Below are 27,825 nucleotides of genomic sequence, written 5' to 3'. Positions count from 1 at the left end.
TGGACAGAACTTGGGGGCATGAAGCCTAGTCATGACTTAACTGACCAGAGCCTTGGAATTGGTGACAGTGCTCGCCATGTGGGCGTGGCCAAAGAGACGAGTGCAAAGAACGTGAGAGAGAGAGCCCTCTTCTTTGTTCCACTGTATCGACAAAAGAGCCTGTTACTTTTCTCCTTTTTAAAAGTTAGGACTTAACGGTATATAAAAATTCCTAAGATAAATGTAGATGATTTTCAGACTATCCATTTAATATTGGTAATCCATTCTGGGTTAACCAGATTTCCTGGTGAATGTTTTTGAGCACCACTTAACTACTTGGGGCTAAAAATCATTTTCCAGCCTTCTTTCTCCAAATAAATACATTTTAATGCACAGTAAATTTTATTTCCCACCAGGAGTAAGATAACTGGAAGGGGATAATAAGTAAAACAGGAAATTGGATAATTAGATGCTAAAGTCTTACTTGGGAAAACTTACTTGAAAGGAGATGGGTTGTGTTTTGCTTGTTTTTAATTACATGTCCGGTGCTCATTAGTTCAAGCATGTGTGGTACTCCTCCAACCCCTACCCCTAGGTGTCTAGGAGACAAGAATGAATTTCCTTTACAGAAAAGGGAGGGATAGGGGTGGGGGAATTCTGTCTCATGTAGTAGTGATGCTTTTCTTTCAAATAGAAAAGAAATAATGGATGTTTATTTTCCTCTGTGATTTTATTGTTTTTGTCTGGTATGGCGTCTCTGTACTTATTATGTTTAATGTTAAGAATTCTTACCTGCTTTTGCAAGTAATCACGATTTAATTATAAATATTTTTCTCACCTTTTAACCTAAAGCCTTTATAAATACTATGTCATTTGTTAAAGTAGTTTCCAGTAATGGCTGAAATATACTTTCTTAGGTCTTCCCAATACCTTCGGTGAATATGATGAAACTCCGCACATGATGGCCATGCACTTAAAGGTCAAGAATCCTCTTTCACTTGGTTTTTAAGAGATAGAGAAATGGAATTTTTGATTTAGAATATCTAGAAGTAGACTTTTCCCCTAAAGAAATCCCAGTGTGTATATAAAAAATAAAAGCTTAAGATGAATTAAAATGATGGAGGCAGAGGGAGGGGGCTCGCTCTCAGCATCCTTCTCCACGGTGGGTACTAGTGGCTACTGGGAAATTCTCAGAGAGGTCCAGCCCAAACTAACTGAAACTCAGCTCTCCTCTGCAGCCCTCCCAAGTGGTCCCCTCCACCCCGCAGACTGCTGGGTGGAGTCTATGTCTCCTTGCTCCCCATTGTCACCTCCCCCATTCTCCTTCTCTCCCATACACCTCCCATCTTTGAATCCCAGGTCACGAAAGCATGCTACCCACCACCCCTCCTTAGGGTGTCCCTAAGACCTCTGGGTCTCTTTTCCCTCATTCCTTGAATTTTTAGCTTCTGGCTCACCGACATTCTCTCCTAAACTATTTCTCACTTAATTCTTATGTTTTCAGTACCTTATGTAGATGCTCTTTTCAATACTCTGACTTCTCACTTCCTTGACTTCCTCTCTCTAGGTTATCTTGTCCTTCTTTCAAACCAGCTGTGGTTAAACTCCAGCTTTCAAACCAACTGTGGTTAAACTCCAGACCTGCACTGTGCAATATGTGTACACATGTGTAGCCTCTACCACATGTGGTCATTGGAACACTTGAAATGTGGCTGTTGTGACTGAGGGACTGAATTTTTAATTCTTTAAACATTTGAATTTAAATTTAAAAACTGAATACGTATTATTGGAAAATGCATTACTTAGCTCACATTCATTCTGCTCAGCATATGGGTTAAAAAAAAACTTTATTGTGATCAGATAGGCAAATATCTCATTGCATTTCATAGCATTTCATAATATCTGAACTGGTCTCTGCTTTTAACCTTATGTCTAAGGCTTATGAAAGCTTGATATCTAGATTTAAGTATGTTTAGCTCTCTTTTAAATGGAAAATTAGTTATTCAGGAAATGCAGATTTTCTGCTGAATTGGTAGTGGTGAGCTTAGAATTCAGATGAACTCTCTGAAACTTTTTCTTTTCCTAAATACAGGATTTTGCTATGGACGGCTTGGTCAATATAGTTGGCGGGTGCTGTGGTACGACACCAGATCATATCAGGTGATAATCCCTTCTAAGTATTTTACCTTTTGTTATGGGATGAATTGTGTCCCCAGAATTCATAGGGTGAAGCCCTAATCCCCAATTCCTCTGAATGTGCCTGTATTTAGAGGTAGGGCCTTTAAGGAGGTAATTAAGGTAAAATGAGGTCATATGAATGGATCCTGATCCAATGTGACTGGTGAGGACACAGACACACACAGGAAGGGGCCATGTGAAGACCCAGGGAGAAGATAACCAGCTACAAACCAAAGAGAGGCCTAAGAGGAAACCGGTCCTACTGACACCTTGACCTGAGACTTCTAACCTCCAGAACTTGAAGAAATAAATTTTGCTGTTTAAACTACCTAGTCTGTGGTATTTCGTTATGGCAGCCCTAGCAAACTAAGATACTTTATATTATGAAAAATTCCAAAAATTAAAGTAGAAAAATAATAAAATGAACCCCCATGCACCTATCGCATAGTTTCCATAATTTTCAGCATTTTGCTATTCTTACTTTATTCTCCAACTTTTTTTCCCTTAGAGTATTGTAAAGCAAATCCTACATATCTTTTTTCTTTTTTTTTTTTTTAATTAATTTTTATTGGAGTGTAGTTGCTTTACAATGTTGTGTTAGTTTCTGCTGTACAGCAAAGTAAATCAGCTATATGTATATATATATCCCCTCTTTTTTGGATTTCTTTCCCATTTAGGTCACCACTGAGCATTGAGTAGAGTTCCTTGTGCTATATAATACGTTCACATCAGTTATCTATTTTACACATAGTATCAGTAGTGCATATATATGTCAATCCCAATCTCCCAATTCATCCCACCTCCCCTTCCCCCTTGGTATCCGTACATTTGTTCTCTATGTTTGTGTCTGTTTTTCTGCTTTGCAAATAAGATCATCTGTACCATTTTTCTAAATTCCACGTTTATGCATTAATATACGATATTTGTTTTTCTCTTTCTGACTTTCTTCACTCTGTATGACGGTCCCTAGGTCCATCCGTGTCTCTGCAAATGACCCAATTTCGTTCCTTTTTATGGCTGAGTAATATTCCATTGTATATATGTACCACATCTTCTTTATCCATTCTTCTGTTGTTGGACATTTAGGTTGCTTCCATGTCCTGACTATTGTAAATAGAGCTGCAATGAACATTGTGGTACATGACTCTTTTCGAATTATGGTTTTCTCAGGGTATATGCCCAGTAGTGGGATTGCTGGATCGTATGGTAATTCCATTTTTAGTTTTTTAAGGAGCTTCCATACTGTTTTCCATAGTGGCTGTATCAATTTACATTCCCACCAACAGTGTAAGAGGGTCCCCTTTTCTCCACACCCTCTCCAGCATTTGTTGTTTGTAGATTTTTTGGTGATGGCCATTCTGACTGGTGTGAGGTGATACCTCATTGTAGTTTTGAAGCAAATCCTCGATATCTTAACATTCTACCCTTAAATACCTGAATAATATTCCAGTGCTCAAGGAGGGACAGCTGATATTTTTTTGTGGGCGAATACCTGCCTCCACTAGATTCTCTCATGAAAGGAAAAGACAATAAGCAACAAGTACCTTGAGGTCAAGAGGAGCGTCTTCACCTCGCCTGACACAGTCACTGCTTAACCCACGTTGTAGAGTGAGGGCATGAAGGAAGGGGGTGGGAGACAAGGGCATGGCGAAGGGTGTGTTTAAGTCCCTGCAGTTTCATGGTTTATAAGAAGATTGGAGTTGAGTGGAATAAAACACAGTTGAGGACTGTTTGTATTTGTTTTTTTTCCCTAGAGTGACTGATGATCATATTTGGAGCCAGTCATCTTACTGTTCTTCGTCTGCTTGCATGCCTATAATATGTTCACTGTACTGAACTGCCTAATGTTGCACTGATTTTGTTGACTTCCATGATAGACTCTATGAAGAGTCTCTATAATTTTTTAAACATCTTTTAAATAATACCTGAAAGTGATCAGTAGTTGAGGATAGCTTATCTTTGGATCTCTTTTTGTTTTTAAGATTATCTCCTCCTTTATAGAGACAGTTGTTTTAAAAAGACCTGTGTCTGTGGGTTTGTGTGTGTATGTCTATCTCTGCATATATATTTGCTGCTTTTACTTTGCCATTCACATACTCATTTGGGGGGCAGTAGAGTGAGCAGTTCATACTGGTCCTGATAAATTTAGTAGAGCAGCTGGATTTTTCTAGGCTGATTAGAAGACATATTTCATCGAAGCTGATAAAGGTTCAAAAGAGTATGAATAATTAAAACAAATGTTTAGGAGTAATTATTTTGGAGTTTCAGTGATGTATTACTCTTTACCCTCTCCACCATATATGTGTGCTTGAAAAAAAACAGGCCTTAAGGGTTTAATTTCCTTCACTCCTGGCACCTCCTCTCCTATTTGCTCTTCCTTCTCAACAATGAAACCTGTTTTTCTTTTAAATTACCATGTGGATTTGATGGAGTTAAGGATATCTTCAGGTTTGGGAAGGAGTGGAGGAGATTTGCTGTTAGCATTTGTGCAAACCATCACGTCTGTAGGTTCACATCTGTGAGCACAGAACCTGGTACAATCAGTGCACAGCAACGGGGCAGATACAGAAATGTTAAAGATTGTAGATTCATTTTCTGCATTACTGAGAAAACTGAAAAGCACAGTTGCTGCTTCACATTTGGAACTAGGTATATAATTATATTAAACAGACTTAATTTCATAGGTGGAAATTAGTTTAATTGAATTTTGTTTGGATTTAATGGATATCGTGTTTTCTCTTTTTTAACTCAGAGAAATTGCTGAAGCTGTGAAAAACTATAAGCCTAGAGTTCCACCTGCCACTGTTTTTGAAGGGCATATGCTACTGTCTGGTAAGTCGTAAAGACATGATTTTTTATGATTTCAGAAATCGTTTGTAGATTGTTAGTATGTTTAGTCTACGTCGTAGTGATGTTTCTGCCAGATAACTTGTTTATTAGGTCAAAGAAGTGTACATATTTTTCTTGGTACTTAAATGAATTCTAGTAAAGGACGCTTTGGTTTTTTTTAGGGGTGAGAGTGGGAAGATACTGACTTCAGGGAAATGTGAATGAAAGCACAGGTAGTGGCCTTGGTCAGACTTATTGTGCACTGCTTTGAAAACGTACATAGGCCACAGCCTAACAATTTTAATCATCAGATTTGCTGCTAGTACGTAAAAAATCTAGCCCAGGCTCAAGGTTTTTTAATGATGGTAGCCTCTTCCTAGAAAATTTTGTTTGCTTCTATAACATTATTGTCATGCTCTTATGTTGGCTGTGTGGTTTAGGCTTTACAGAGAGTTGTGATATTTATTATTCTGTTTTGTGCTCAACAGCCCTGTGGAGTAGGGAGCTTCCCTTTTTCAGAATGAGTTCTGATATTCACAAAAGGAACATTAGTAAAATAGATTATCATGCCAACTATTAGAAAAATAACTTTACATTTTATATTTTTCCCATAATACTTTAACGATGTATTCTTAGGTAGTATCTTTAAGCAAAAAAAAAAAAAAAGTGTATACAGATTTTGAGAGAACCTGCAAATAGCACACATGAGGAATTATGCACCCTAATAATGGAGAATTTAACATTTCTCTAAATTGATGTATTTTTGTTCCATGTGTTCTCCTAAGAAAAATGAAATAAAATGACAGTGAAATAAAATAAAAGTGACAGCAAAAGTAATTCCCACTTTTCTCACTCAGAACATATTGTATAGAATTACTCCCAGTGAGTGAAAATAAAGTTGGGTTAGACATATGCCTCTTCAGGCTACCCTTTTTTTCCATTTGTACTCCAGAAGACGGGATGAGATTAGAGGAAGAGGGATTTGTGACTTATGACACACTCCCTACCCTGAAAAAGTGGCTTTTGTCAGAGAAAGGTGTGGTAGGATAGTTTCTTTCAACCTTAGATCTTAAAGCTATTAATTGACTCCAGCCAAGGACTAAGTTGAAATTGTTAGCCTTGGCCAAAATCGAAACATGAAAGAACTGCTTAGTTATGATTTTTAAAGAGTTTATGTGTAAGAATGAAAGAATTCTTTCTTCTGATTTGAATTTCATGTGCTATTTCTAAATTGTTTTAAAAATCACTTTTAATCAGATTTTAAAAGAATGACACCAAATACACTCTTTTTAATTGTTCTTTTATAAATTGCAGACTTGAGAACAATGTGATTTTTTTAAACTTATTTATTTATTTTAAAATTTTTGGCTGCACTGGGTCTTTGTTGCTGTGCGCAGGCTTTCTCTAGTTGCAGAGAGCGGGGACTACTCTTCGTTGCAGTGCAGTGGCTTATCTTGCTGTGGAGCACGGGCTCTAGGTGCACGGGCTTCAGTAGTCGCAGCACGTGGGCTCAGTAAGTTGTGGCTCGCGGGCTCCAGAGCGCAGGCTCAGTAGTTGTGGCGCACGGGCTTAATTGCTCCGCGGCATGTGGGACCTTCTCGGACCAGGGCTCGAACCCGTGCCCCCTGCATTGGCAGGCGGATTCTTAACCACTGCGCCACCAGGGAAGTCTGAGAACAATGCAGTTTTTATGTCAGATACTTCACATTCATAATAGATCAGAAGTGCTTTGTGTGAAATGCTTTTAGGGCAACACCACAGGGTCTCTTTGGCATTTAAATGCTGGCAGCCCTGCTTGTCTGCCCTGGGAACCCCAGGGTCTGACTAAGGGTCGACATGGAGGGGAGGGGCTGTGAGGATGTTACCAATGGGAAAGGAAATCAGCCCAAACTGAGAAGTGATAGTCTTCCCAGTCGGGGAACAGAAGACCTGGAATAGTTTTGTAATTACCTATCTTCATTATTTTCCTCTCCCTCGTGTCTGTTTCTTCCTCAACCAGTGCTTTGGGAAAGGACTCAAAAGCCATTTCCTTTTATTAACAAGAACAGCTGTGATTGCTGGTGCTAATTTTATAAGCTTGATAATGCTTATCAATGTTATCTGGTTTCATTTTTACAGTAACATTGTGAGGCAGATACTTCTGCTGTCTCTATTTTATAAGCCCAGAGACTCTGAGAGAAGTCCCCCAGAGTGTTCACTGAGTCGGCTGTGCAGGGCTCATACCCTAAGGCTGGCTTCCCGAGAGCCTGCTTGTCACCATCTAGCAAGATTCCTGCTCCTAATACTGTAAATAGAATGAGTAGAACAAAACCAGTTAAAGGCCTTTTCCTGTAGTGGTACTTTATGCTGCATGTTGCTTTTTACCTCAGTGTAATGTGTCCACGTTAGTTATCTGATAGTTGCCCCTAAATCAGCCTGTAACAGTGGAGATGATATTGTCCCTTTGCAAATAAGGAAGGAGGAGCAGAAAGCCCAAGTGGCTTGCCCAGAGTCAGCCATCTCCCAGGGCTCAGCCCAGGTCCTTCCTCGTGACCCTGTTAGGCCTTGCTGGTTACTGGTTCTTGGCCTCTGGATCAAAGAGACGAGATAAAGCTCTAAACACACTGTTGGTGGGATTAAGAACGCTTGCTCCATCAGGCTTCAAGCCGATGTCTGAATGGACGGCTGTGGAGCAGTACTTTAGATTCTAACTTCATGATTTTTGCCCCAGACTCTTGGTTACATAAGAGTATGATGATAATTTTTCCTTGTTTCTCAGAGCTGATATGATTCAGCTCTTGAGAGAAATTTGCAATTTAAAACCCTGAAATATTTCTTCTTTTGAGAGTTCTGGTTATAAACGTAGAGCCTTTTGTTGTGTTTAAGTATCTCTAGGGGGGTTGGCCATGACCCTTTTTCCACATTGGGTCTCCTTAGCTAGTCAGATGGGCTGTGGCACAGAAACTTCTTTCCTTTCTCATGAAAACATTTACTTTCTGTCTGTCTCATGTCGTTACATGCACTTTCAGAAAATTTTCAAAATGCTTCTCCTTTTAAGGTCTAGAGCCCTTCAGGATCGGCCCGTACACCAACTTTGTTAACATTGGAGAGCGCTGTAACGTTGCAGGATCCAGGAAGTTTGCTAAACTCATCATGACAGGAAATTATGAAGTGAGTATCTTAATAAGACCCTCGAGGCATCTGCCAGGTTTTTGGCTAAGACAGCACGCAAGTGAAACAGCTCTGCCTTTGATAATCATTAGCAGAGCTGCTGGGAAGTGTGAGAAGAACGGAAAAGTGTGTTTGTAGCTGGCAGCGCTGGTGGGAGGATGAGGCTTCGGAAAGTCATAGCTGCCCTTGTCAGTGTTTCTCAAAGAAATGGCATTGAGGGTATGAGGTGGGATGAGATGGGAGGGACCCAGGTTCTAGCTATTTCTGTTAATTGTGAAATACATTTAAAAATTTGAGGATACTCTTCATTTTGGCTTCTCAGAAATCTTTCCAAGAAAAGGGAAAGCCAGGACAATTCCTATTCATTTCCTCATGACCACATCAGACACTGACTAATGTGGTATTATTGATTCTGTTCACTGTAAAATAAGCTAAACAAACACAAAGCTTGCAAGGTAGTTTCACCATAGGATTTTTAAACTCGGTCACTCTAAGGATGAGCAAAATTTAATCCAAGAAGAGCCCACTCTAAAAACCTGGACAAATTTTTTTTTCTTACGCAAATACAAAGTTAAAAATGGAGGAACCTGATCTGGGCTTTAATGATAGCCTTTGCAGCCTTTAGGAAATAGATCTTCCAGCAACCGGTATGGAAGCAGACTTAGTTGTAATCACAAAGAAAGGGCTCATTTATCGTCCTTTATAGACTTGTTAATGACTGCTCCGCGACATCCCTCAGTGATCTCCTCTGCAGGTACGTCAGTAGGGCCTGCTTACCTGGTTCCTGACAGTTCCCGTTGGTCCTGTTCTCTTCGTTCCCGCTGCTGCCTAGCCAGCACGTGCTGAGCGCTATACAGCATTGCTCGTGTCATCTTTACAGACCTGTGAGATAGGTGCTGCTATTATCCCCATTTTACAGATGTGCAGCTGGAGGCTTGGGGGAGGTTAAACCACTCGCCTACTGTTTGACAGCAAGTGAATGATAGACCCTAAGTCCTCCAAGCCCATACCCTTCACCGCTCTGCTGTCTTGGCTTGGAGGACACGGGAAGGAGGCTGGGAAGTAGGAGGGGGTTGGGGAGGAATGGCTCCTCACTGGATTCCAGTTCCCCATAGTTAGTGACCCCTCAAGGCTCTGTGGTCAAGGGAATGACCTGAGAGAAGGTCCAGTCCTGTCTTTGTGCCCAACTTGTTCACCTTTAAACAAATCACTTCATCTCTCGGAGCCTGTTTGGGAAGGTTGGAGCGCCGAGCTGTGATTCTGTGGCTCTTCTGATGTAGAAAGGTCAGGCATTGGCATCTGTGTTGTGTGTCTTTTGACCTCTGGTCTGACCAGGTCGCTTGCCGTCTCCCCTGTCCTCCCTCCAGTCCATTTCCCAGGGGCAGCTGAAGCTGCTCCCTCTCAGGTAGCTTCCTCCACTTCAGTCCTCAGAGGTCTTGCCCTTCCTGGTGTTTAGGCAGGACATTTGACTCGTACGTTGTATGGCAGTGCCCGTAGCTTTTCATATGACTGCATCATATGCCCCCAACTAGGTGAAAGCCCTTCAAGAACAGGGACTGTGACTTGTACTTCCTTTTATTCTTTATGGTGTTAATATTTAACATACTGCTGATACCGAAACCATTTTTTGCTGAATTTTATTGCGATCCTTTTTCTCTGTGTAACCTTGTGTCATTACGAGTGGTCTTTCCTTGCGGCCTGTGCCAAAGGGTCTCATGCCTATTCTTTTGCAGTGATTGCTAAAAATTTCTATTTGGTTTCTTCGGCTAAGAAAAAATTAGGACAACATCAGAATCTACCGTTGATTTTATCCCTGCTTATTTTATGACACTATGAAGTGTGCAACAAAGACTTAAAGTCTCTGCTGTACCAGTCAGTTAGAAAGCCTTATTGAACACGTCTGTTTTGCCCAGTATTGTTCAAATGAGAGTGGGAGATACCTAAGACCTTTCTAGATTTCCAAACGCTTAAAATCTATTTCAGAGAATAAGCTAATACTCGTGAAATCGTAAGGAAATGATAATGTAATACACCATGTGATAATGTTTACAATAGTTACAGATGTTTAGAGGCAGCCGGTCATTGCGGAATAAGCAGTGTTTCCCAAAGTATGTTCTCTGGAACACTGATCCTACAAGATATTCCTTAAATGACCGTAAGTGGGAAATGCTGTGTATTGTATCTTGCCCTTGGAGATTTACGGTGTATAATAGTGTATCAAAGGATTTGAAAATCCTTTTAGCACAGAAGAAGTTTATTTAAACGCATATTTCACGTAACTTCTACCAACAGCCTACAATGACTGCTTTGCATGTTTCGGCAAACACTGAAGAGTTAGATAAGTTTCGGACTTTCTCTAAGGACTTTTCTTGGAGGAGATGGGACTTGAGGTGGATCTTAAACAGTACAGGAAGGAAGGGGATTGTGTTGGAAGCAGAGGGAACATCATGATGTGTGACACAGAGGTGGAAACAGATTTGGCTGGGTGGAGGGTGCCGGGAGTGGGCGATGGGGGAGAAGTTCAGTTGCATAAGAAGATGGGGCAGGTCCCAGAGGGCCCGGAACACCAGCCTGAGGGCTTGAGGCTCTTTACAGGAAGAGTGGAGCTTCGCTGGGTTCTGAGGAGTGACCCGCTGTGATGGAAGCGATGTGTAAGAAAGCTTCATCCGGGATGGTTGAGAGCAGGCTCAGGGTCGGGGGTGCTGCCCAGGCAGTCTAGTGGAATCTAAAAGGACTGCCTGCTGGGGGTGGTGAAGGACTACTTTTGTCAGCCTTCTCTTAGTCACCCTCTCCCAATGCTCGTTCCTCTTGAATTCCGTCCCCAGGAAGCTCTGAGCGTTGCCAAAATGCAGGTGGAAATGGGAGCGCAGGTGTTGGATATCAACATGGATGATGGCATGCTGGATGGACCAAGTGCAATGACCAAATTCTGCAACTTCATCGCTTCCGAGCCTGACATTGCCAAGGTCGTACAAAACCTTGATTCATCAAGGGAGTTTACATGTGCTGCTCTGTCTCTCATTTAACTTTGTCACTTTTCCCTTCATCTGTCATGTCATACACTGGTTTTCTGTTGTCCTGTGTTGAAAGCCCAGTGGTTTCTGATTGTCAGTTTTCTCACTTAATGGCAACCTTTCGATAGAAACCAGACTTTGGAGAGAGATGTGACTTCAGTGTGGCTGTTTCCAAGGCTTCTGGAGTTGGTCACAAGGATTGACTGAGTTTGCTCTGATGTCTGGCTAGGCTAGGAACCAACTTTTCATGTCTCTGAAGGATATACTTACCTGTTCCTACCGAATCATTAGTTCTCTTCCTATCGCAGACAGGGGAACTCAGTTAATCCTTCCTATTGCAGGAAGAAGAGACCTTTTTAGGTTTATCAGAGTGAGACAGACTTATAAAACAAGATTAAATCAAGGTATTAATGTCAGCTTTTACATTTCTTTAAAAGATGAAAGTTAATTTTTGTGTCCATCTTTTCAAAAATTTTAGATTGATTCTAAAAACTTTAAAAGTCTCACTTCACTTCTCTACCATTGAATTTGTGATGAGGAGTGATTTTTGAAGTTGGTTTTATTGTTGGTGTTGTTGTTTGAAAGACACCTCCTATAGTGCTTTAAAGAGATAGGGCTGTCGTTTTTTTTGTTAGGCTTCAGCAAGTGTGTAAGTTAGAAGTCTTGTGGTAAGCAGTGAATTACATTAACCTGTCCTTCATTTGAATTCAACTCCTCATTTAAAAGCCTCCACAGTCCTCTGGGAGTAAATATTTTGCGAATTTAAGGTGCAGAGAAGCTAAATGACTTGTTCAAAGTCTGAATCAGACGGGGAGCCCATGAAATGACTTCAGTGCTTTCATTCTGATGTTTAGCTGTGATCTTTTGAGTTATCAATTTCTGGCCCATGCATGGGGTCTCTTGTGAGACTGGAATTACTCCAACCAAGTCTTTTGGGCTTTAGGGACAAGGGCTTAAAATCAGATTAAAATTGTATCTCTATCACACTACTGTTATTTGTTTCTTGTTTCCCTAAGGAAGAAAGAGGGAATATCTGGGGGTCCTTGGAAGGGGATTTGTGGTGACTTACAGTCTTTCTGTGATCACCTTACCCTTCTGACCTCAGGTGCCCTTGTGCATCGACTCTTCCAATTTCGCTGTGATTGAAGCTGGGTTAAAGTGCTGCCAGGGGAAGTGCATTGTTAACAGCATCAGCCTGAAGGAGGGAGAGGATGACTTCTTGGAGAAGGCCAGAAAGATTAAAAAGTTTGGAGCTGCTGTGGTGGTTATGGCTTTTGATGAAGAAGGACAGGTGAGTGATTTATTTTGCTCTCGCTCCATTGTGTTACACAGGTTTAGAGCAGTGGAAGAGAACTGAGTCCAGAACAAATGTGTTTACCATATATACCATATGTGTGTGTACACACACACAGAGACATACCTCAGAGATACCACGGATTCCATTCCAGGCCACTGTAATAAAGCAGATATCACAGTAAAGTGAGTCGCATGAATTTTTTGGTTTTCCAGTGCATGTAAAAATTATGTTTACACTATACTGTAGTCCATTAAGTGTGCAATAGCATTATATCTAGGAAAACAATGTAGATACCTTAATTAAAAATACTTTATTGCTAAAAAATGCTGACCATCATCTGAGCCTTCAGGGAATTGTAGTAGTAACATCAAAGATCACTGACCACAGGTAACCATAACAAGTAGAACAATAATGAAAAGCTTGAAATATTGCGAGAATTACTAAAACGTGACAGAGACGTGAAGTGAGCAATGCTGTTGGAAAAATGGTGTCGATAGATTGCTTGAGGCAGGGTTGCCTCAAAGCTTCAATTTGTAAAAATGCAGTATCTGTGAAGTGCAATAAAGTAAAGGCCAGTAAAACGAGGTATGCCTGTAGATACACGTGTGTGTATGTGTGTATACACAAGTACATACACACATGTGCATACATATATATATATGTATACATATATATATGTATGTGTGTGTGTGTATATATATATATATATATGAAAATTACATAAGACACAATAAGGTTTTTACATCAGTTGAGAAAGGAATTATTCAGTAAATGCTGTTGGAATAACTTGACTATGCATTTGGAAGAAAAAGTTAGAGCCCCATTTCCCACCATATACCAATATAAAATATACATCAATTAAAGATCTAAATGTAAAAAAAATCTAAAGAATATATGAGAAAATATTCACTGAAACTTGGGAAGGCAGAAAGAAAACTGATAGAGTTATTTACCTAAAAATGTAAAACTTTGTATGACAAAAGATATGGTATTATTTGCAGCATGACTAATAGCAGTGGGTTAATATCCCTACTATGCAAAGAGTTTCTATAAATCAGAAAGTAAAATGCCCTAATCGAGTCAGTAGAAGAATGAACAAAGGAAAAGAACAAGCGATTTTTAGAAAAAGAAACACAAATAGCCAATAAACCTATGAGAAGTTATATACTTATTAATAATTATTGTATTTCTATAAATAAAAAATGAAACAATAATGAGATATTAGTTTCCTTTATCAAATAGAGAAAAAAAGGGGAAAAATTGAGAAATGGCAACTCCAATGTTGTCTGTGCCACAGAATCAGGGAGGGGCAATGGGAGGCTTCAAACACAATGATTGTTTAACCTGGGTGATGGGTGTGTGGTGATTACTGTATTGTTGTTTTATAATGTTATAAATACTTTCATATCTATTCCATATTTAATTTGATTAAATATTAATTTTAAAAAATCCATACCTTATAATTCAGCCTTCTTCTGGGAATCTTTATTAGGTTGAGTATGTGTTCATATTCATTGTAGCATTGTAGTAGCAAAAAATTGAGAAGGCTCTAAATGTCCATTAATAGGGGAATACTTAAATCTGCCTACATGTCATATAGAATACTGTGTAGCAGTTAGAAAGAATGAGGTGATGGAACCATGTCTAAAATATATATATGTATATATATATATATGTGTGTGTGTGTGTATATATATATATATATATATTTTGGCCACGCCATGTGGCATGCAGGATCTTAGTTCGCCAACCAGGGATCAAACCTGTGCCCCCTGCAGGGGAAGCACAGTGTCTTAACTACTGGACCACCAGGGAAGTCCCTAAAATATATTGAAAAGTAAAAAAAAAAAACAAAAACAAAAACACCAAGTGGCACGATCCTGGTTTTATTTAATAAAAAAGGATTTATATGAATATATGTGTGTCTGTAAACAGAGAAAAAAATATGGTTGTTGTTAACTGGAGGGTAGGGATGAATTGACTTCTTATTTATATAATTGATAAGTGGTGGGGTTATATGTTATTTTTCTTTCTTTTCTTTGTTTTCTCGTGTTTTTGAAGTAAAACTGTTTGTAACAGAAGTGTCTTGTTTTTGTGCAAAAGATATATTTTCTTCATGAAAAAAATTCACATTGGGGCTTCCCTGGTGGCACAGTGGTTGAGAGTCTGCCTGCTAATGCAGGGGACACGGGTTCGAGCCCTGGTCTGGGGGGATCGCACATGCCGCGGAGCAACTAAGCCGGTGAGCCATAACTGCTGAGCCTGCGCGTCTGGAGCCTGTGCTCCGCAACAAGAGAGGCCACGATAGTGAGAGGCCCGCGCACCGCGATGAAGAGGGGCCCCCACTTGCCGCAACTAGAGAAAGCCCTCGCACAGAAACGAAGATCCAACACAGCCAAAAATAAATAAATAAATAAATAAATAAAAGTACATACTTAAAAAAAAAAAAATTTCACATAGTCCAGAAGAGGACAAGAGAGAGTTAATTTTGATAACAAACATGTGTTGAACCTTTACTTGCACCAAGCAAGCACACGCACATGTTAAATCAGTTTTTCTTCCCAACATATAAATGTTGGGTATATATTATTATTTTTGTATTTCATGTGAGTAAACCAAAGCACAAAGACTTTACCTGACTGTCTGTTGTCACACAGGTAGCGAGCAGCCGTGCTCGGATTCAAACCCAGGAGATCTGGGTCTGTGCTAAATGGTTGGGTGAAAGAATCCAGGGTGAGGCTGTCAGGGAAGAGTTGGCTATTTTAGGGAAGGTGGTCTTGAAAAGCCCCTCTGAGGGGGAAATGTTTGAAAACCTGAATAAAATGAGAAAGCCACGTGGCCATTTAGGGGAAGAGAAGAGGTTCTAGAAAATTGAAGATTCTGTATGAACTACTGTTCTTTAACTCTTGCCCTGACTCAACAAAATGTTGACGTCTTCCCATCTTAGTAAATATGGATTATGACTCCATCTTTTATGGTTGCATTATATTCCAGTATGTATGTTTTACTTAGTCTATTATTGCATAAACTTGCGATTGTTTCTAAAATTTTAGTAGGATGAACAGTGGCCAGTGAATATACTAATTCGTGCAGCCGTTTTCCTCTCGTAGAGTGATTTTCTTAGTTCATAGAAGTGGTCAAAGGCTGGGTCAAAGGGTGTGCACATTTGACATTTTAATACACATCGTTAAATTGTCCTTCTGAAAAGTTGTATCTAGTCATCTTCCGCTACTAGTTCAGTGTGGTAAGACCATTTGACATAATTTTTATTTTTACCAATGGTATATATGCAGATAGTGAAAGAGACAAATAGTTCTTTTTATGAAAAACAGAAACCCTAAGCCTCCAGGTCCCCAGAGGCAACCACTTACAAGTTAGCTGATTCTTGTATCATTTACCTCCTTAACTTCAAATTACAGTTTTAGTTATTATTTGTTGCCTTTCTATAGTGGCTAAGGATTTGACTTTTTCTCCATCTTCTACTCCCCACTCCACACATCTTTACTTTTAATCCCCCCATCCTTCCAATATAGTTAATTTCAGTTGTAACTATTTTTGGCACTTATATTAAGCTGTGTAAAAGCTGAGCCATGTCGTATACCATGATTCCTTTTCCTTTCCTGCACCCTCTTTCTTTTCTATGAAGTTAATACCTATCTTTGCGTTTGCTTTGCTTCTTATGTATTTTCAAACTGTTCCCTAGTTGTGTAAATGTCCAATATCCAGTGTATCCAAAGACACTAAGTAGACTGTTGTTTTAATTTCTTGAAGAATTATCTCTCCAAGTCTTCTGACATAATCTGGAAAGGTTGCTCAGTAGCCCAACTGCACAGCTGTCACTGCAAGATGTCCCTCCCCATCATGTGGACGGTTCTTCTCACCTCTCTCTTAGGTGTTTAGATCTCATAATTTCCTCATTCTTGGTTTAATCTCTCATTTAGTGAACTGTGTCCTCTGGTTAGCTTCTTATGAAAGAAGACATGGCAGTAAATATTTTTGAAACCTTTCATGTCTGAAAACGGCTTTATTCTACTTTTATACTTAATTAACAATTGTGTGGGTATAGGAGTACAAGCTTGAAATTATTTTCTCTATGTTTTGAACTCATTGATCCATTGTCTTCTAGTTTCCATTGGTATTGGTGAGAAGTCCAGTGCTATTCTAACCCTTGATTCTTTTTGTGAAACCTATTTATTGTCTCATTTTCTGGATACTTCTTGGATCTTCTGTGTCCATGGTATTCTGAAATCTAGTGATTATGAGCCATTCCTTGTGCCGGGCACTCAGTAGGCGCTGTCAGTCAGGAAACTTATAGCCACAGTTGCAGGAAGTTTCCTTGAATTGTTTATCCTCTCTTGGCCTGTGTATTATTCAGAAACTGGATGTTTTAGAAAGATCGCCTAATTTTCTTATCTTTTCCCTCCTGTTTTTCAGTGCTGACATTTTGCTCTGCTCTGTGTGAGATTTCTACATCTGTATTTATGTCTTCTTTTTCCAGGAGCTCTTTTTTGTTACCTAAATGTTCTTTTTCAAATTTATATAGCAACCTGTTATTGTTTAATGGAGGCAGATATCTTCTCAAATTCCTTGAAATATATCTTGAGCACCTGGTATGTGCCAGGCCCTGAGGAGATAGCAGGGAACAAACCTAGTCCCTGCCCTTGTGCAGTTTATGTTCTTAGGGGGCAAGGGGAATAAGAAATGAAAAAACATAAAGATACACACACACACACACACACACACACACACACACACACACACACACACACACACACACACACACACACACACACCCCTGGATGGTACTGAATACAGTGAAGGGATATGGAAGGGATAAGGGTGGTAGGAGTACCAGGATGAGGGTGGAGGATGCTCTTTTATATAGGATGGTTTGGGACGGAACAGAGGGGAGAAGAGGAGATCGAGAGGTTCTGAGGTTAGAAAGGCAGCTGCGGGCTTCCCTGGTGGCGCAGTGGAAAAGAATCCGCCTGCCAATGCAGGGGACACGGGTTCGATCCCTGGTCCAGGAAGATCCCACATGCCGCGGAGCAACTTAGCCCGTGTACCACAACTACTGAGCCCGTGCTCTGGAGCCCGCGAGCCACAACTACTGAGCCCACATGCCACAACTACTGAAGCCCGTGCGCCTAGAGCCCGTGCTCTGCAACAAGAGAAGCCACCGCAGTGAGAAGCCCGCGCACCGCAACGAAGAGTAGCCCCTGCTCATCGCACCTAGAGAAAGCCCACGCGCAGCAACAAAGACCCAACGCAGCCAAAAAAAAACAAGGCAGCCACCAAATCGTGTAGGGCCTTGGAGACCACTGTTAACACTTTGGCTCTCCCTGTGAGTGATCTGGGAAGCCACTGAAGGGTTTTGAGCAGAGGAGCGAACATGGTCTGATTTATGTTTCAAAACCACTCGGATTCTTCGGGGAGAATGGTCTGCGGGGACCAAGCGGAGCCACTGGAGGTTGTTGCTGTAGCGCAGATGAGGGATGATGGTGGCTGGGACCAAGGCGGGAGCAACAGAAGGCGTGAGGAGTCATCCATTTCTAGATGTGTCTTTAAGGTAGAACCAGTAGGATTTGCCTTCGCATTGGTTGTGAGCCGTGAAAGAAGGAGGAGCCACAGGTAATATTCAGCTTTTTGGCCTGGGCAGTTGAGGTAGGAGGACGGCGAGCAGCCGATTTGGGCCGGGCTGAGGAGAGGTTCGGTCTGGCCGTATGTTTTCAGTGGTGTGCTCAGGATGTGGTTGTGTAGATGAGTCCGGGCTCCATGGGCAAAGTCTGGCTTGAAGATAGGATTGCCTTACTTGGGAATTATTTACTCCTAGATGATATTTAAAGCAGTGAGACTGACTTCACCAAAGGAATGACAGTAGAGAAGAGGCCCTAGGACTAAGCGAGTCTTGGAGCCGCAGTGCTTCGTGGTCAGGGAGAAGAGGAGACGCCATCAGAAGAACCTGGGAAGGAGCGGCCTGTTGGGTAGGAGAGGAACCAGAGGGGAGAGTTCACCTGGAAGCCAAGTGAAAAGGAAGCTTCTGGAAGGATGTGACAAGCTATTTTAAAGAGCTGTGGGTAGATCAGGGAGGAGGAGATCAAGAATTTACCCTTGGATTTAGAAATGGGGTAGTTTATGATCTTGCTGTGCTGTTTCCAAGGAGATGAAAGCTTAATCACAGTGGGTTCAAGAGAGAAGAGGAGAATTGGGGGCAGCAGGTATAAACCATTTTGGGGGGAGTTTTGCCATAAAGGGGAACAGAAATAGGGTGGAAACCAGAGATGGATATGAGGTTAAGAAAAGGTGTGTGTGTGTGTGTGAAGACAGGTGATGTGACAGTATGTGTTTGTAAGCTGGTGGGAGTGACCTGGTAGAGAGAAGGGGAGGAATTGGTGCGCAGGAGAAAGGGGGCACTTGCTCAGTCCATGACCTCGTGGGTGGAGGGGCTGTCAGCCAGTGTGCAGGGGGCGGGGCAGCGTGCTCACAGCGCAGCAGCAACAGGCAGAGCTGGGAGTGCTGGGGGGAGTTTGACTGCTTCTATTTTCTCAGTGAAGCAGGAGGCAAGGTCAGCCCTGAGAATGAGAATGGAATGTTGTTTGCTTTGTGTCCTGGGGCTTTACCAGAAGTGTGAAGCAGAAGCACTCCCATGAAGAAGGGTAGTCACTGCTTGTGCTGTTAAAACACATACACACCCCTGGGCTCCGCCCCCTGAGTTTCTGACTCATTTGGTCTGGGGTGAGACCTGGCTTCAGTAATTTTAAAGCCTTAGACGTGATTCTCCTGTATACTCTGTCTGAAAACCACCAGCAGAGTTCATCTCATTTAGTCCTCGTAGTAACCATGTGGGGTAGCTGTCGCCCCATTTTACAGTGAGCCAAGGTCAAATGGCTAGGATGTGTTGGAGCCCTGGTCTGCCTAGTTTGAAGACTGATGCATGCTTCCAAATCCTGTGTTATCTCCCTTGCAGAGTGCTTGATCTTGGCTGAGAACAAGCTTTCCCAATTTAGATTTGAATGAGTCCACAAATAAAAAGCCAATGTAGGGGAAATTTTTTAACTTGCTAGTTATGAGAGAAACACACATTAGAGCAATATTAAAGTGACGTTTTGTCCTTATTAAGTTAGCAAAAGTAAATTTTAAAATGATCAAGATCTGTGCTGGTACAGCAGTGGTAAACAGAAGGCCTCATTCATTGTCAAGTGTAGTAAAAACTGATACAGTTCTTTTGAAAGACCCCATAATGCCTATCGAGAGACATGAAAATGTTCATACCCTTTGAGGTAATTATCTCATTTCTGGGAAAGTATCCCAATAAAAGCATTCAGCAGCATAAGAATTCTATATATGCCAAGGTTTTTCACCAGCTTTTTTTTTTTTTTTAATTTTATTTATTTACTTATTTATTTTTGGCTGTGTTGGGTCTTCGTTGCTGCGCGCGGGCTTTCTCTACTTGCAACGAGCGGGGGCTATTCTTCGTTGCGGTGCGCGGGCTTCTCATTGCGGTGGCTTCTCTTGTTGCGGAGCACGGGCTCTAGGCGCGAGGGCTTCAGCGGTTCAGGCACGTGGGCTCAGTAGTTGTGGCTCGCGGGCTCTAGAGTGCAGGCTCACTAGTTGTGGCGCACAGTCTTAGTTGCTCCGTGGCATGTGGGATCTTCCTGGACCAGGGCTCGAACCCCTGTCCCCTGCATTGGCAGGCGGATTCCTAACCACTGCGCCACCAGGGAAGTCCCTTCACCAGCTTTTTATTGAAGATAAAACAACCTAAACGCCCAACTGGAGAGAAAGTGATAACTTAGGTTATCATTCTGTTGTAATATTATCCAGAGTATTTCAATATTAATTATGAAGATTATGGAGCAGCATGACAGTGCTTACAAGATATAAATAAAAACATTAAAAACCAATAGCTATATAGACACTGTATATGCAACTACATAAAAACCACATTTGATAAAGATTGGAGGAAAATGCTGTTAAGGAGAATAGCTATTAGAGTAAAGGTGGTGGGATTAAAGGTCCCTTTTCAAAAACTGCTTTTCCTGATTAAAAGTAATTTTTCTATATAATTATAGACGTACATATGCTCGTTGAAGGATTGTGATATTGAAAATTATAAAGAACAAAGTAAAAAACTCATATACTTGAATAGTTCAGAAATCAACAATACAGATATTTTGATGCAAAGGCATTTCTTCTATTAACTGAGTTCGCAACACCTTTGAGTGTAACAATCAGGTAAGAACCAAGATTTGCTTTGCTTGGATGACACCACTGGTTATAAGGAGAAAACAGCTCTCTTAAATGGAAGACCACTGTTGCAACTAAACAAAGCAGAGGAACATACAACGTGCTTATGTTCCAGAACATGGCGACTGTCTTTGCTTTATGTTTGTGATCCATAGTGCAATGAAAACTGCAAGGTCAAGGCCAGATATGACAGGGAGGACTGGCCCTGAGACTTCTGGATTAGAAGGCAAATAAGGAAGTACTTCTGTGTTTTTTGTTGATGTTAGTTGTTTTGATCGGCTGTTACTTTTAACTCTAAATAACAACAACAACAAAATACATATATAATATCTGTAATAATATATAAAATATGAAGAACACTTTCATTATTGAAATTTCTATGGGAAAAATTATTACTACTCACCTCTAGATTTAATTCTCCTTTTCTAATTGAAGTGATTATTTTTATGACAATTTTTGATAATGTAAGTTTTCTTAGAAATACAGTTATCACATAGTAGAATAGACTATATTATTCTTGTTTGCACTTGTGTAAACTATGTAAAAGAATAATCCATATCATCCTATAAAAGATCCATTATATTCAGCACATTTTCCTATATTAAAATGATTTGAACATAATTTTCTAATTTATGGAGAAATAAAACTCCATTAGGATATTGATTAAAATGTAATAAATCCTAACCTAGAAAATAATGAGGAATTGGTATCTGGGAGACATTCAGGAACATGATATATCTTTCTGGTTACTATTCAATCAAGTTTTATAGTTTTTCTTAAATAGGAAACCTCAAGAACATTCCTAGGTATTTGTGTTGTTTTGTTGTTGTGATTTTGGCTTATTTTTCCTTTCTTAAATATTTTTCCTTTGGTAGTAATATTTTAGATTTTTATTTCATAACAACTTCTTTTTAAAACTTAGATAAATTGACACTGTTTTCGAGTTGAATATCTTATATTTTCCAGTAGGTTATGCACCATAGTATGATAAACACATATTTGTAGGAAACCAAAATCAATAGTTGTTAGTTTGCCCTTTATTGTTTTCCTTGGTGAAGGTAGTTGACCCAAGCCTAGGAGTTGATTCTCAGAGTTTCTGCTCTGACGCTCTCCCAGCTTTGTTAAAATCCGACATATATTTCTGCATTTCAGGGGCCTCCTTTTTAGTGGCTATAGAGAGGTCACCCCTCTCCGGTTAAGATGCCATGATTGAGTATTTATCTCCTTGGACCTTTCCTTATAAGGTAGTTATATTTTAAATTCTCTGTTTGTAAGAAGGAGACTTGTCCAGATTGCCTTCAGAGGTAGGAGTTTGTGGTAGGGATATGAGGAACATAGGCCTCTGAGCCACGCCTGGTCTCAAGACCTCCATGCCTGAGGTGTTCAGTTGTCCTACAGGAATAACAGCACAGCATACAGTAGGCATACCTCCTACGCTGAGGGTCCCAGCTCCCCGGCATGTGCCTGGCACCCCTCGCTGTGAGAGAGAAGATTTGAGTGGGTTCATTTGCCCCTGCTGGGACGTAGCGTTGCTTCATCCAGGCCTTAGTATTTGGCTTTGCAGAGTAGGATTTTCCAGCAAACAGCCTCTCTCTGCAGGTTCTAGAGAAAAGGCACGAGCGCCCGTTGGCTCATGATCATGACCTTGCAGATGAGTCTGGTTTCTGGTCTCCTCACCTGCTATATCCCCTGTGGTTCCTCTAAACCAGTAGTTCTCAAGTGGGGGGGGGGGGTGATTTTGCCACTCCAGGGGACATTTGGCGATGTGTAGACAGATTTTTTACTGTCATGACTGGGTTGTTGGGAGGGGATGTGCTCCGTCACCTAGCGGGAGCAGGCAGCGACGCTGCTGAAAGCCCTCCAACGCGTAGGGCGGCCCCCGCAGCAAAGAGTGCTCTGGTCCAGGTTGTCAGCAGTGTCAAGGTGGAGTAGCCCAATTCTTAACCCAGGGCAGCTTCTTTTCTGCTCCCTGTTTTTCTCTCTGATGTTGTCTGGCTGATGGGGAAAGGACAAATACGGTTTTCGTATTTTAATCCTCTGTGCCAAGCCTTGGGCTCTGGGCACTGAGGATAAATAAGGGTAAGCAGAAGGCCCAGCTCCTTGCAAGATTCAGTGCCTTTCAGAGGTTTCGGTGAAAGTGGAAGAAAGACCTGATGAAGCAGTGAAAATCTAGCATGTTGGGATTCCAGAAGGATCTGAAGGGCAGGGAAAGAGTTCATATTTAAAGCTCGATTGTTAAAAGGAAGGCAAAACTAGATAGGTTATGGGTCTTATCTAAATATTTTTGGGTATTGGTTTTAAATACATCTCTGGATAGTAGGTCAGTCTTTTTCTTTGCTCTTCCTATGAGCTGTCTCTTTCTACTGTATCCCCTTCCTAGCTCTCCCTTTGAATGTACTAAAGCCGACCCATCCTCCACTCTATCCAGGGATCGATAAACATATTAAGAATTTCCTTCTCTTTCCTCCCTTTCACCCCGCACAGGATTTGCATCCTCTCCTAGAAGGTGACATTTAAAACAACTTGACTTCTTTAAAGAGTTCAGAGTTTTCAGTGTGGTGGCACCTGCAGTTTCTAGATTGCAACTGACACCACTTTTTCCTCACCAGATCACCTCTCGGTGTCGATTCCATGTCTGAAATCCTATCCATTTCCTCTATAATCCTGAGTTCCTGGCATCCACATTCTGCCTTAAGTGTGAGTTCTGCCAGGGGCACAGCCTCCGTTCTTTCAGGAGGAGAGTGAGCCAGGAGGCGTTCCAAGGTGACCTTGCGTCTCCTGCGACCCCAGCTCAGTGCTCTGCCCTGTCCTTCATCCCACGCCTCCACTTCTGCCCGCAGGCCTGCTGCTTCTGCCGGCCTCTGGGTGTCCTGACCTTCAGCTGCTTACGCCCATACATTTACCCCAGTAGGGAAGTCACTCCAAGGATTTCTGAACCGATCCCTTGCCCTGAGTGATTTTAGGCCAACGGGTGCCTTGTCCTGTATTTTCCCTTGGAAACTTCCCTTCTTCAGCTTTTTCCTTTCTGACTTGTCAGTGCCTTTCTGATGGTGGCACACACGTCCCTTTCCATCACTTCCGTTTTGAACTCTGCTGTGTTCCATGGCCCACGTTAAGCTGGTTCAGTCAAGTTTGAAACCTTTAACTTGCCTCTGAAGTTGGTCCCGTTCCTTCTCTGCTCCTTGTCAGGGTGCATTTTCACAGAACCTAGGTGTCTTTGATCCTTTTTCTTTCTTTCTCATAGTATCAGCATCGATGACTAAATCAAAAATTGTTTTACTCTTATCTCATTTTTCCCTAAGTGTCTGATAATCTAGCAAAGCCTGAGCAGTGGATTTCTTAACCGAAGCCTCCTACCTACTGATGGCTGCCTAGCTTTACTACAGCTTAAGAATAAACCTGATAAATCATAAAATCATAAAATATTTATTCCTCCTTCTTGGTCCTTAGATTTGCAGTATTGTCCCTGAGGTTTCTTCTAGCTCAGCCTGAGAAGGTGCCTCTCACTCTTCAGTGGTTCTCACCTGGGCTGTTATGTTAGTATCGCTAAGGGGCTCTTTAAAAATACTGTTGCTTAGGTCGTCTCAGGATTCTGATTGAACTGGTCTCGAGTGAGGTTCAGGTATTAGGATTAGAAAACGAAAATCCCTCTGGGTTATTAAAATGTGCCACCAGAGTTGAGAGCTTCTGGATCTTTGAAATCCTCAAGCCTTGAAGCTTATTCGTATGTTTATCTCACAACCCTGGCTGAGGAACAGGACAAAGAGAACCTTGGAGAATCTAACATGATATGCTCCTGGCAAAGGCCTGTCCATCGAAACTCTGTGCATTCTGAGATTTGCTTGTTTATTCAGCAGACAGTAGCTGTTTGTCTGTTAATGTGGCAGGTAGTGTACTAGGTGCTGGGAGAACAATTTGACAGGGGCCTCATCCTTGCAGAGCTGATAGTTGATGATTCAGTTCTGACCTAGAAATGAATTCCTGTCCTGTGAGATGTCATTCATGGCTCAGAGAAAGAAATGACCAGGACCTACCAACCAAACTAGGTGATGAAGAAATACTAACAGCACTGGTAGCCCCAAACCCCTGTGCCTTTTCTCTTAGTGAGCTTAGCTGGGCCATGAACCTAGAGCCTAGAACTCTGTTTGGCTCTCTGTGAAGGGGGAAATAAAAGTCCAAGACTAAAGGTGACCCTGGGTGACCTGCTCTTGGCCACTTTCTTCTGGGCCCACATCTTGATCTTAACCTTAACTTTATCACTAACTGAGGGAAGAAGTAAGAAGTTTGTTGAAGACATTCAGTTAAGGAAGATGAGAGCCTGCCACCTTCCCTGAAGCCTGGAGCAGTGGGGCTGCAGAGCCCACTCCTTGTGGTCCTTTCCCTGGGCCCCTTGGTCTGCTAAGTCGTGGGAGCACATCCCAGCAGGAGGTAAACTCTAACCCCAGCAGCTGCAGGAAGCAGGGATAGATTAGACATCACGGAGAACAGTTGAAAAAGAACACCAAAGTAGGCGAGCAATCAGAAACCTAGATCTGAGGGAGTTCTTTTTATAATTCCCCCGCCACGCCTTTCTCTGGAGGCTGGGGCCTCACTAAATGTCCTTGAACTACAGCAGAGTGTCCGCACCCCTCATCCCTGTGGTCGCCTGAGAGCTCCCTCTAGAGGTCAGGATGTGTGTGATCAGCAGCTTATTTACCATACTTCATGTTCACATCTGGTCAAGGGTATCCTCCCTCCAAGGGGTCAGCCTGGAAGACTCAACACTTAATTCAGTGGTGTTGGACACTTTTCAAGAACGTTTTGCACATTTATTCAGAACTGTATGTGACTTATTTTTTTGGAACCACTGTAGTGATTGCAAGTATTCATTTTTTCTTCAGAGCAGATTTGTTGTTTTTCTACAAACAGAAATCATTCAGCATGAAATTCGTTGAATAAGCCTCGCGTTGAGGTTGTAAATTTGACCTGAAGACAGTTTCCATGACCAAGTTCAGAAACGCCTTGAGTCGGGGCTTCCCTGGGGGCGCAGTGGATAAGAATCCATCTGCCGGTGCAGGGGACACGGGTTCCAACCCTGGTCCGGGAAGATCCCACATGCCACGGAGCAACTAAGCCCGTGTGCCACAACTACTGAGCCTGTGCTCTAGAGCCCACGAGCCACAACTACTGAGCCTGCATGCCACAACTACTGAAGCCCGCACACCGCAAGGAAGAGTAACCCCTACCCGCCACAACTAGAGAAAGCCTGTGCACAGCAACGAAGACCCAACGCAGCCATAAAGGAAGGAAGGGAGGGAGGGAGGGAGGGAAATGCCCTGAGTCAAAGCCTCATTCATTCATTCATTCAACAGTAATATTGAGCACATCCTCTGGCAGGCACTGCCCTAGGCTCTGGGGATACAGCAAGACTGATTCTAGCTCACGATGACAAATTAATAATAAATAAAACAAAAAAGAATAAACAAGTTGCCAAATAAATATATTTTCTGGAAGGAGAGATACCATGAAAAAGAGTGGAGGATGCAAGAGGGGCGGCAAGGGGCTGGTTTAGAGATGGTGATTAAGGAAGGCTTCTCTGAAAAGGGGACATTTGGGTGGAGACCTGAGTGATGCAAAGCACAAAGCCCTGTCACAGTGTGTTCCGGGCAGTGGCAGTAATGAATAGAAAGGTTCTGAGGGAGGACAAGCTTGGTGGGTTTCAGGAACATCAAGGGAGCAGTGTGGGGAGAGTGGAGTAGATGAGGGGGCAATGGTAGGAAACAGAATTGGAGGCATGGGACCTGATTCTGAGGATGATGGGAAGCAACAGGAGAACTGGGATTTGCTGGAGTCCGTGCTTGGCTTTCTAGGGTCACTGTTTTGAAAAGTAATATTTATATTTATGACTTAAGGCACAAGTTAGTTAGCTAATGTTATGGTGGGTGGGGTTGGAGGTGGGGAATAAATACACATCTATGAATCTGTGTAGACTGTTACTGCAGGAAGGTCCGAGAAAGCCTGGGTGATGGGTTAGGACACTGCAGGCAGGTCCAGAGAGAAAGGGCACGTATTTTTAAATTTATTCTTTAGTAGTAGTTGAATTTTTATCATATGTGTGTACTTTTAAGAAGCCTGTTTATTAATATACCATACGTGTGTGTAAGATTTGATCTTTACAGAGGTAGTGTAGCTGTTTGTGTTGATGAAAACACAAAGGGGCTTTAAACCAATTCCTCCTTGGAGATAATTTGATAAACATTTAGAGGTTGCTTGGCATTTGGATTTCTATGAAATCCAAGCACTGATACTTAGGCGCTTTCAACAAGTCAATTGTCCTTCTGTTTTCATAGATAACACCTCATTTTTCTATTTCAAATTACATCTTTTACTCCTTTGCCCAGGCAACAGAAACAGACACCAAAATCAGAGTGTGCACCCGGGCCTACCATCTCCTTTTGAAAAAACTGGGCTTCAATCCAAATGACATCATCTTTGACCCTAATATCCTCACCATTGGTACTGGGATGGAAGAACACAACTTGTATGCTGTTAATTTTATCAATGCAACAAAAGTCATTAAAGTGAGTATGAGTATTTTTCTCCTTTCTACCCAAGACATTGCTTAGATTTATCACATGGCTCCAGTGAATAGTTTGAGCTAACATATATATTTATTGGCAAGGAATATTGACATTCTTATTCTTAGGTAGTAAATTGGTTTTCTGAAATTTAGGGGCCTTTATTGTTTTTCTTTTATATGTTATTTTATACTGTGAAGTAAAGCACACATACCGGGAAATATAGAAAAAATAATAGAGTATGATAAATAATTAATTATGAAGCATGTAATAGCTTTCACTTGCACTTGCGTCCTGAAATGGAACATGGGTAGTGCCCCCATGGCTCTCCCTTTCTCATTACACCCTCATTCTGAATTTTATGCATGTTTCAACAGGCTGAGTTTTATGATTCTACTTTGTCGCTTTTCTTTAAAATTTTATCACTTCTGTATACACAGTCAATCTGAATTATCCATAGATTTTGTATCTGCAAATTCACCTACTCACTAAAATTTATTTGTGACCCCAAAATCAATACTGACGGTGCTTCTGCATCATTCACAGGCATATGCATGTGCAGAGTGGTGAGAGA

General features: G+C 41.5%; 1 protein-coding gene across 4 annotated transcripts in view; it reads left to right on the top strand.

Moving 5' to 3' along the window:
• The window catches only part of MTR (5-methyltetrahydrofolate-homocysteine methyltransferase), a 123,908-nt gene that overhangs the window by 28,014 nt on the left and 68,069 nt on the right, over nt 1-27,825 (top strand). For all 4 annotated transcript variants that reach the window (XR_005016783.1, XR_005016782.1, XM_036828220.1 and 1 more), the window contains 7 exons: nt 897-958; nt 2,072-2,139; nt 4,910-4,989; nt 8,024-8,136; nt 10,962-11,102; nt 12,256-12,441; nt 27,075-27,254. Coding sequence is in view for 2 of the 4 variants with exons in the window: in XM_036828220.1 (XP_036684115.1) it covers nt 897-958; nt 2,072-2,139; nt 4,910-4,989; nt 8,024-8,136; nt 10,962-11,102; nt 12,256-12,441; nt 27,075-27,254 (830 nt within the window). In the remaining 2 variants the exon portion in view is untranslated. The remainder of the gene's footprint in view (nt 1-896; nt 959-2,071; nt 2,140-4,909; nt 4,990-8,023; nt 8,137-10,961; nt 11,103-12,255; nt 12,442-27,074; nt 27,255-27,825) is intronic.

This window comes from Balaenoptera musculus, chromosome 16, assembly GCF_009873245.2.
Source record: "Balaenoptera musculus isolate JJ_BM4_2016_0621 chromosome 16, mBalMus1.pri.v3, whole genome shotgun sequence".
Classification (NCBI taxonomy): domain Eukaryota; kingdom Metazoa; phylum Chordata; class Mammalia; order Artiodactyla; family Balaenopteridae; genus Balaenoptera; species Balaenoptera musculus.
Note: the sequence above shows the minus strand (reverse complement) of the source record. Positions and strands in the feature narration are given on the sequence as shown.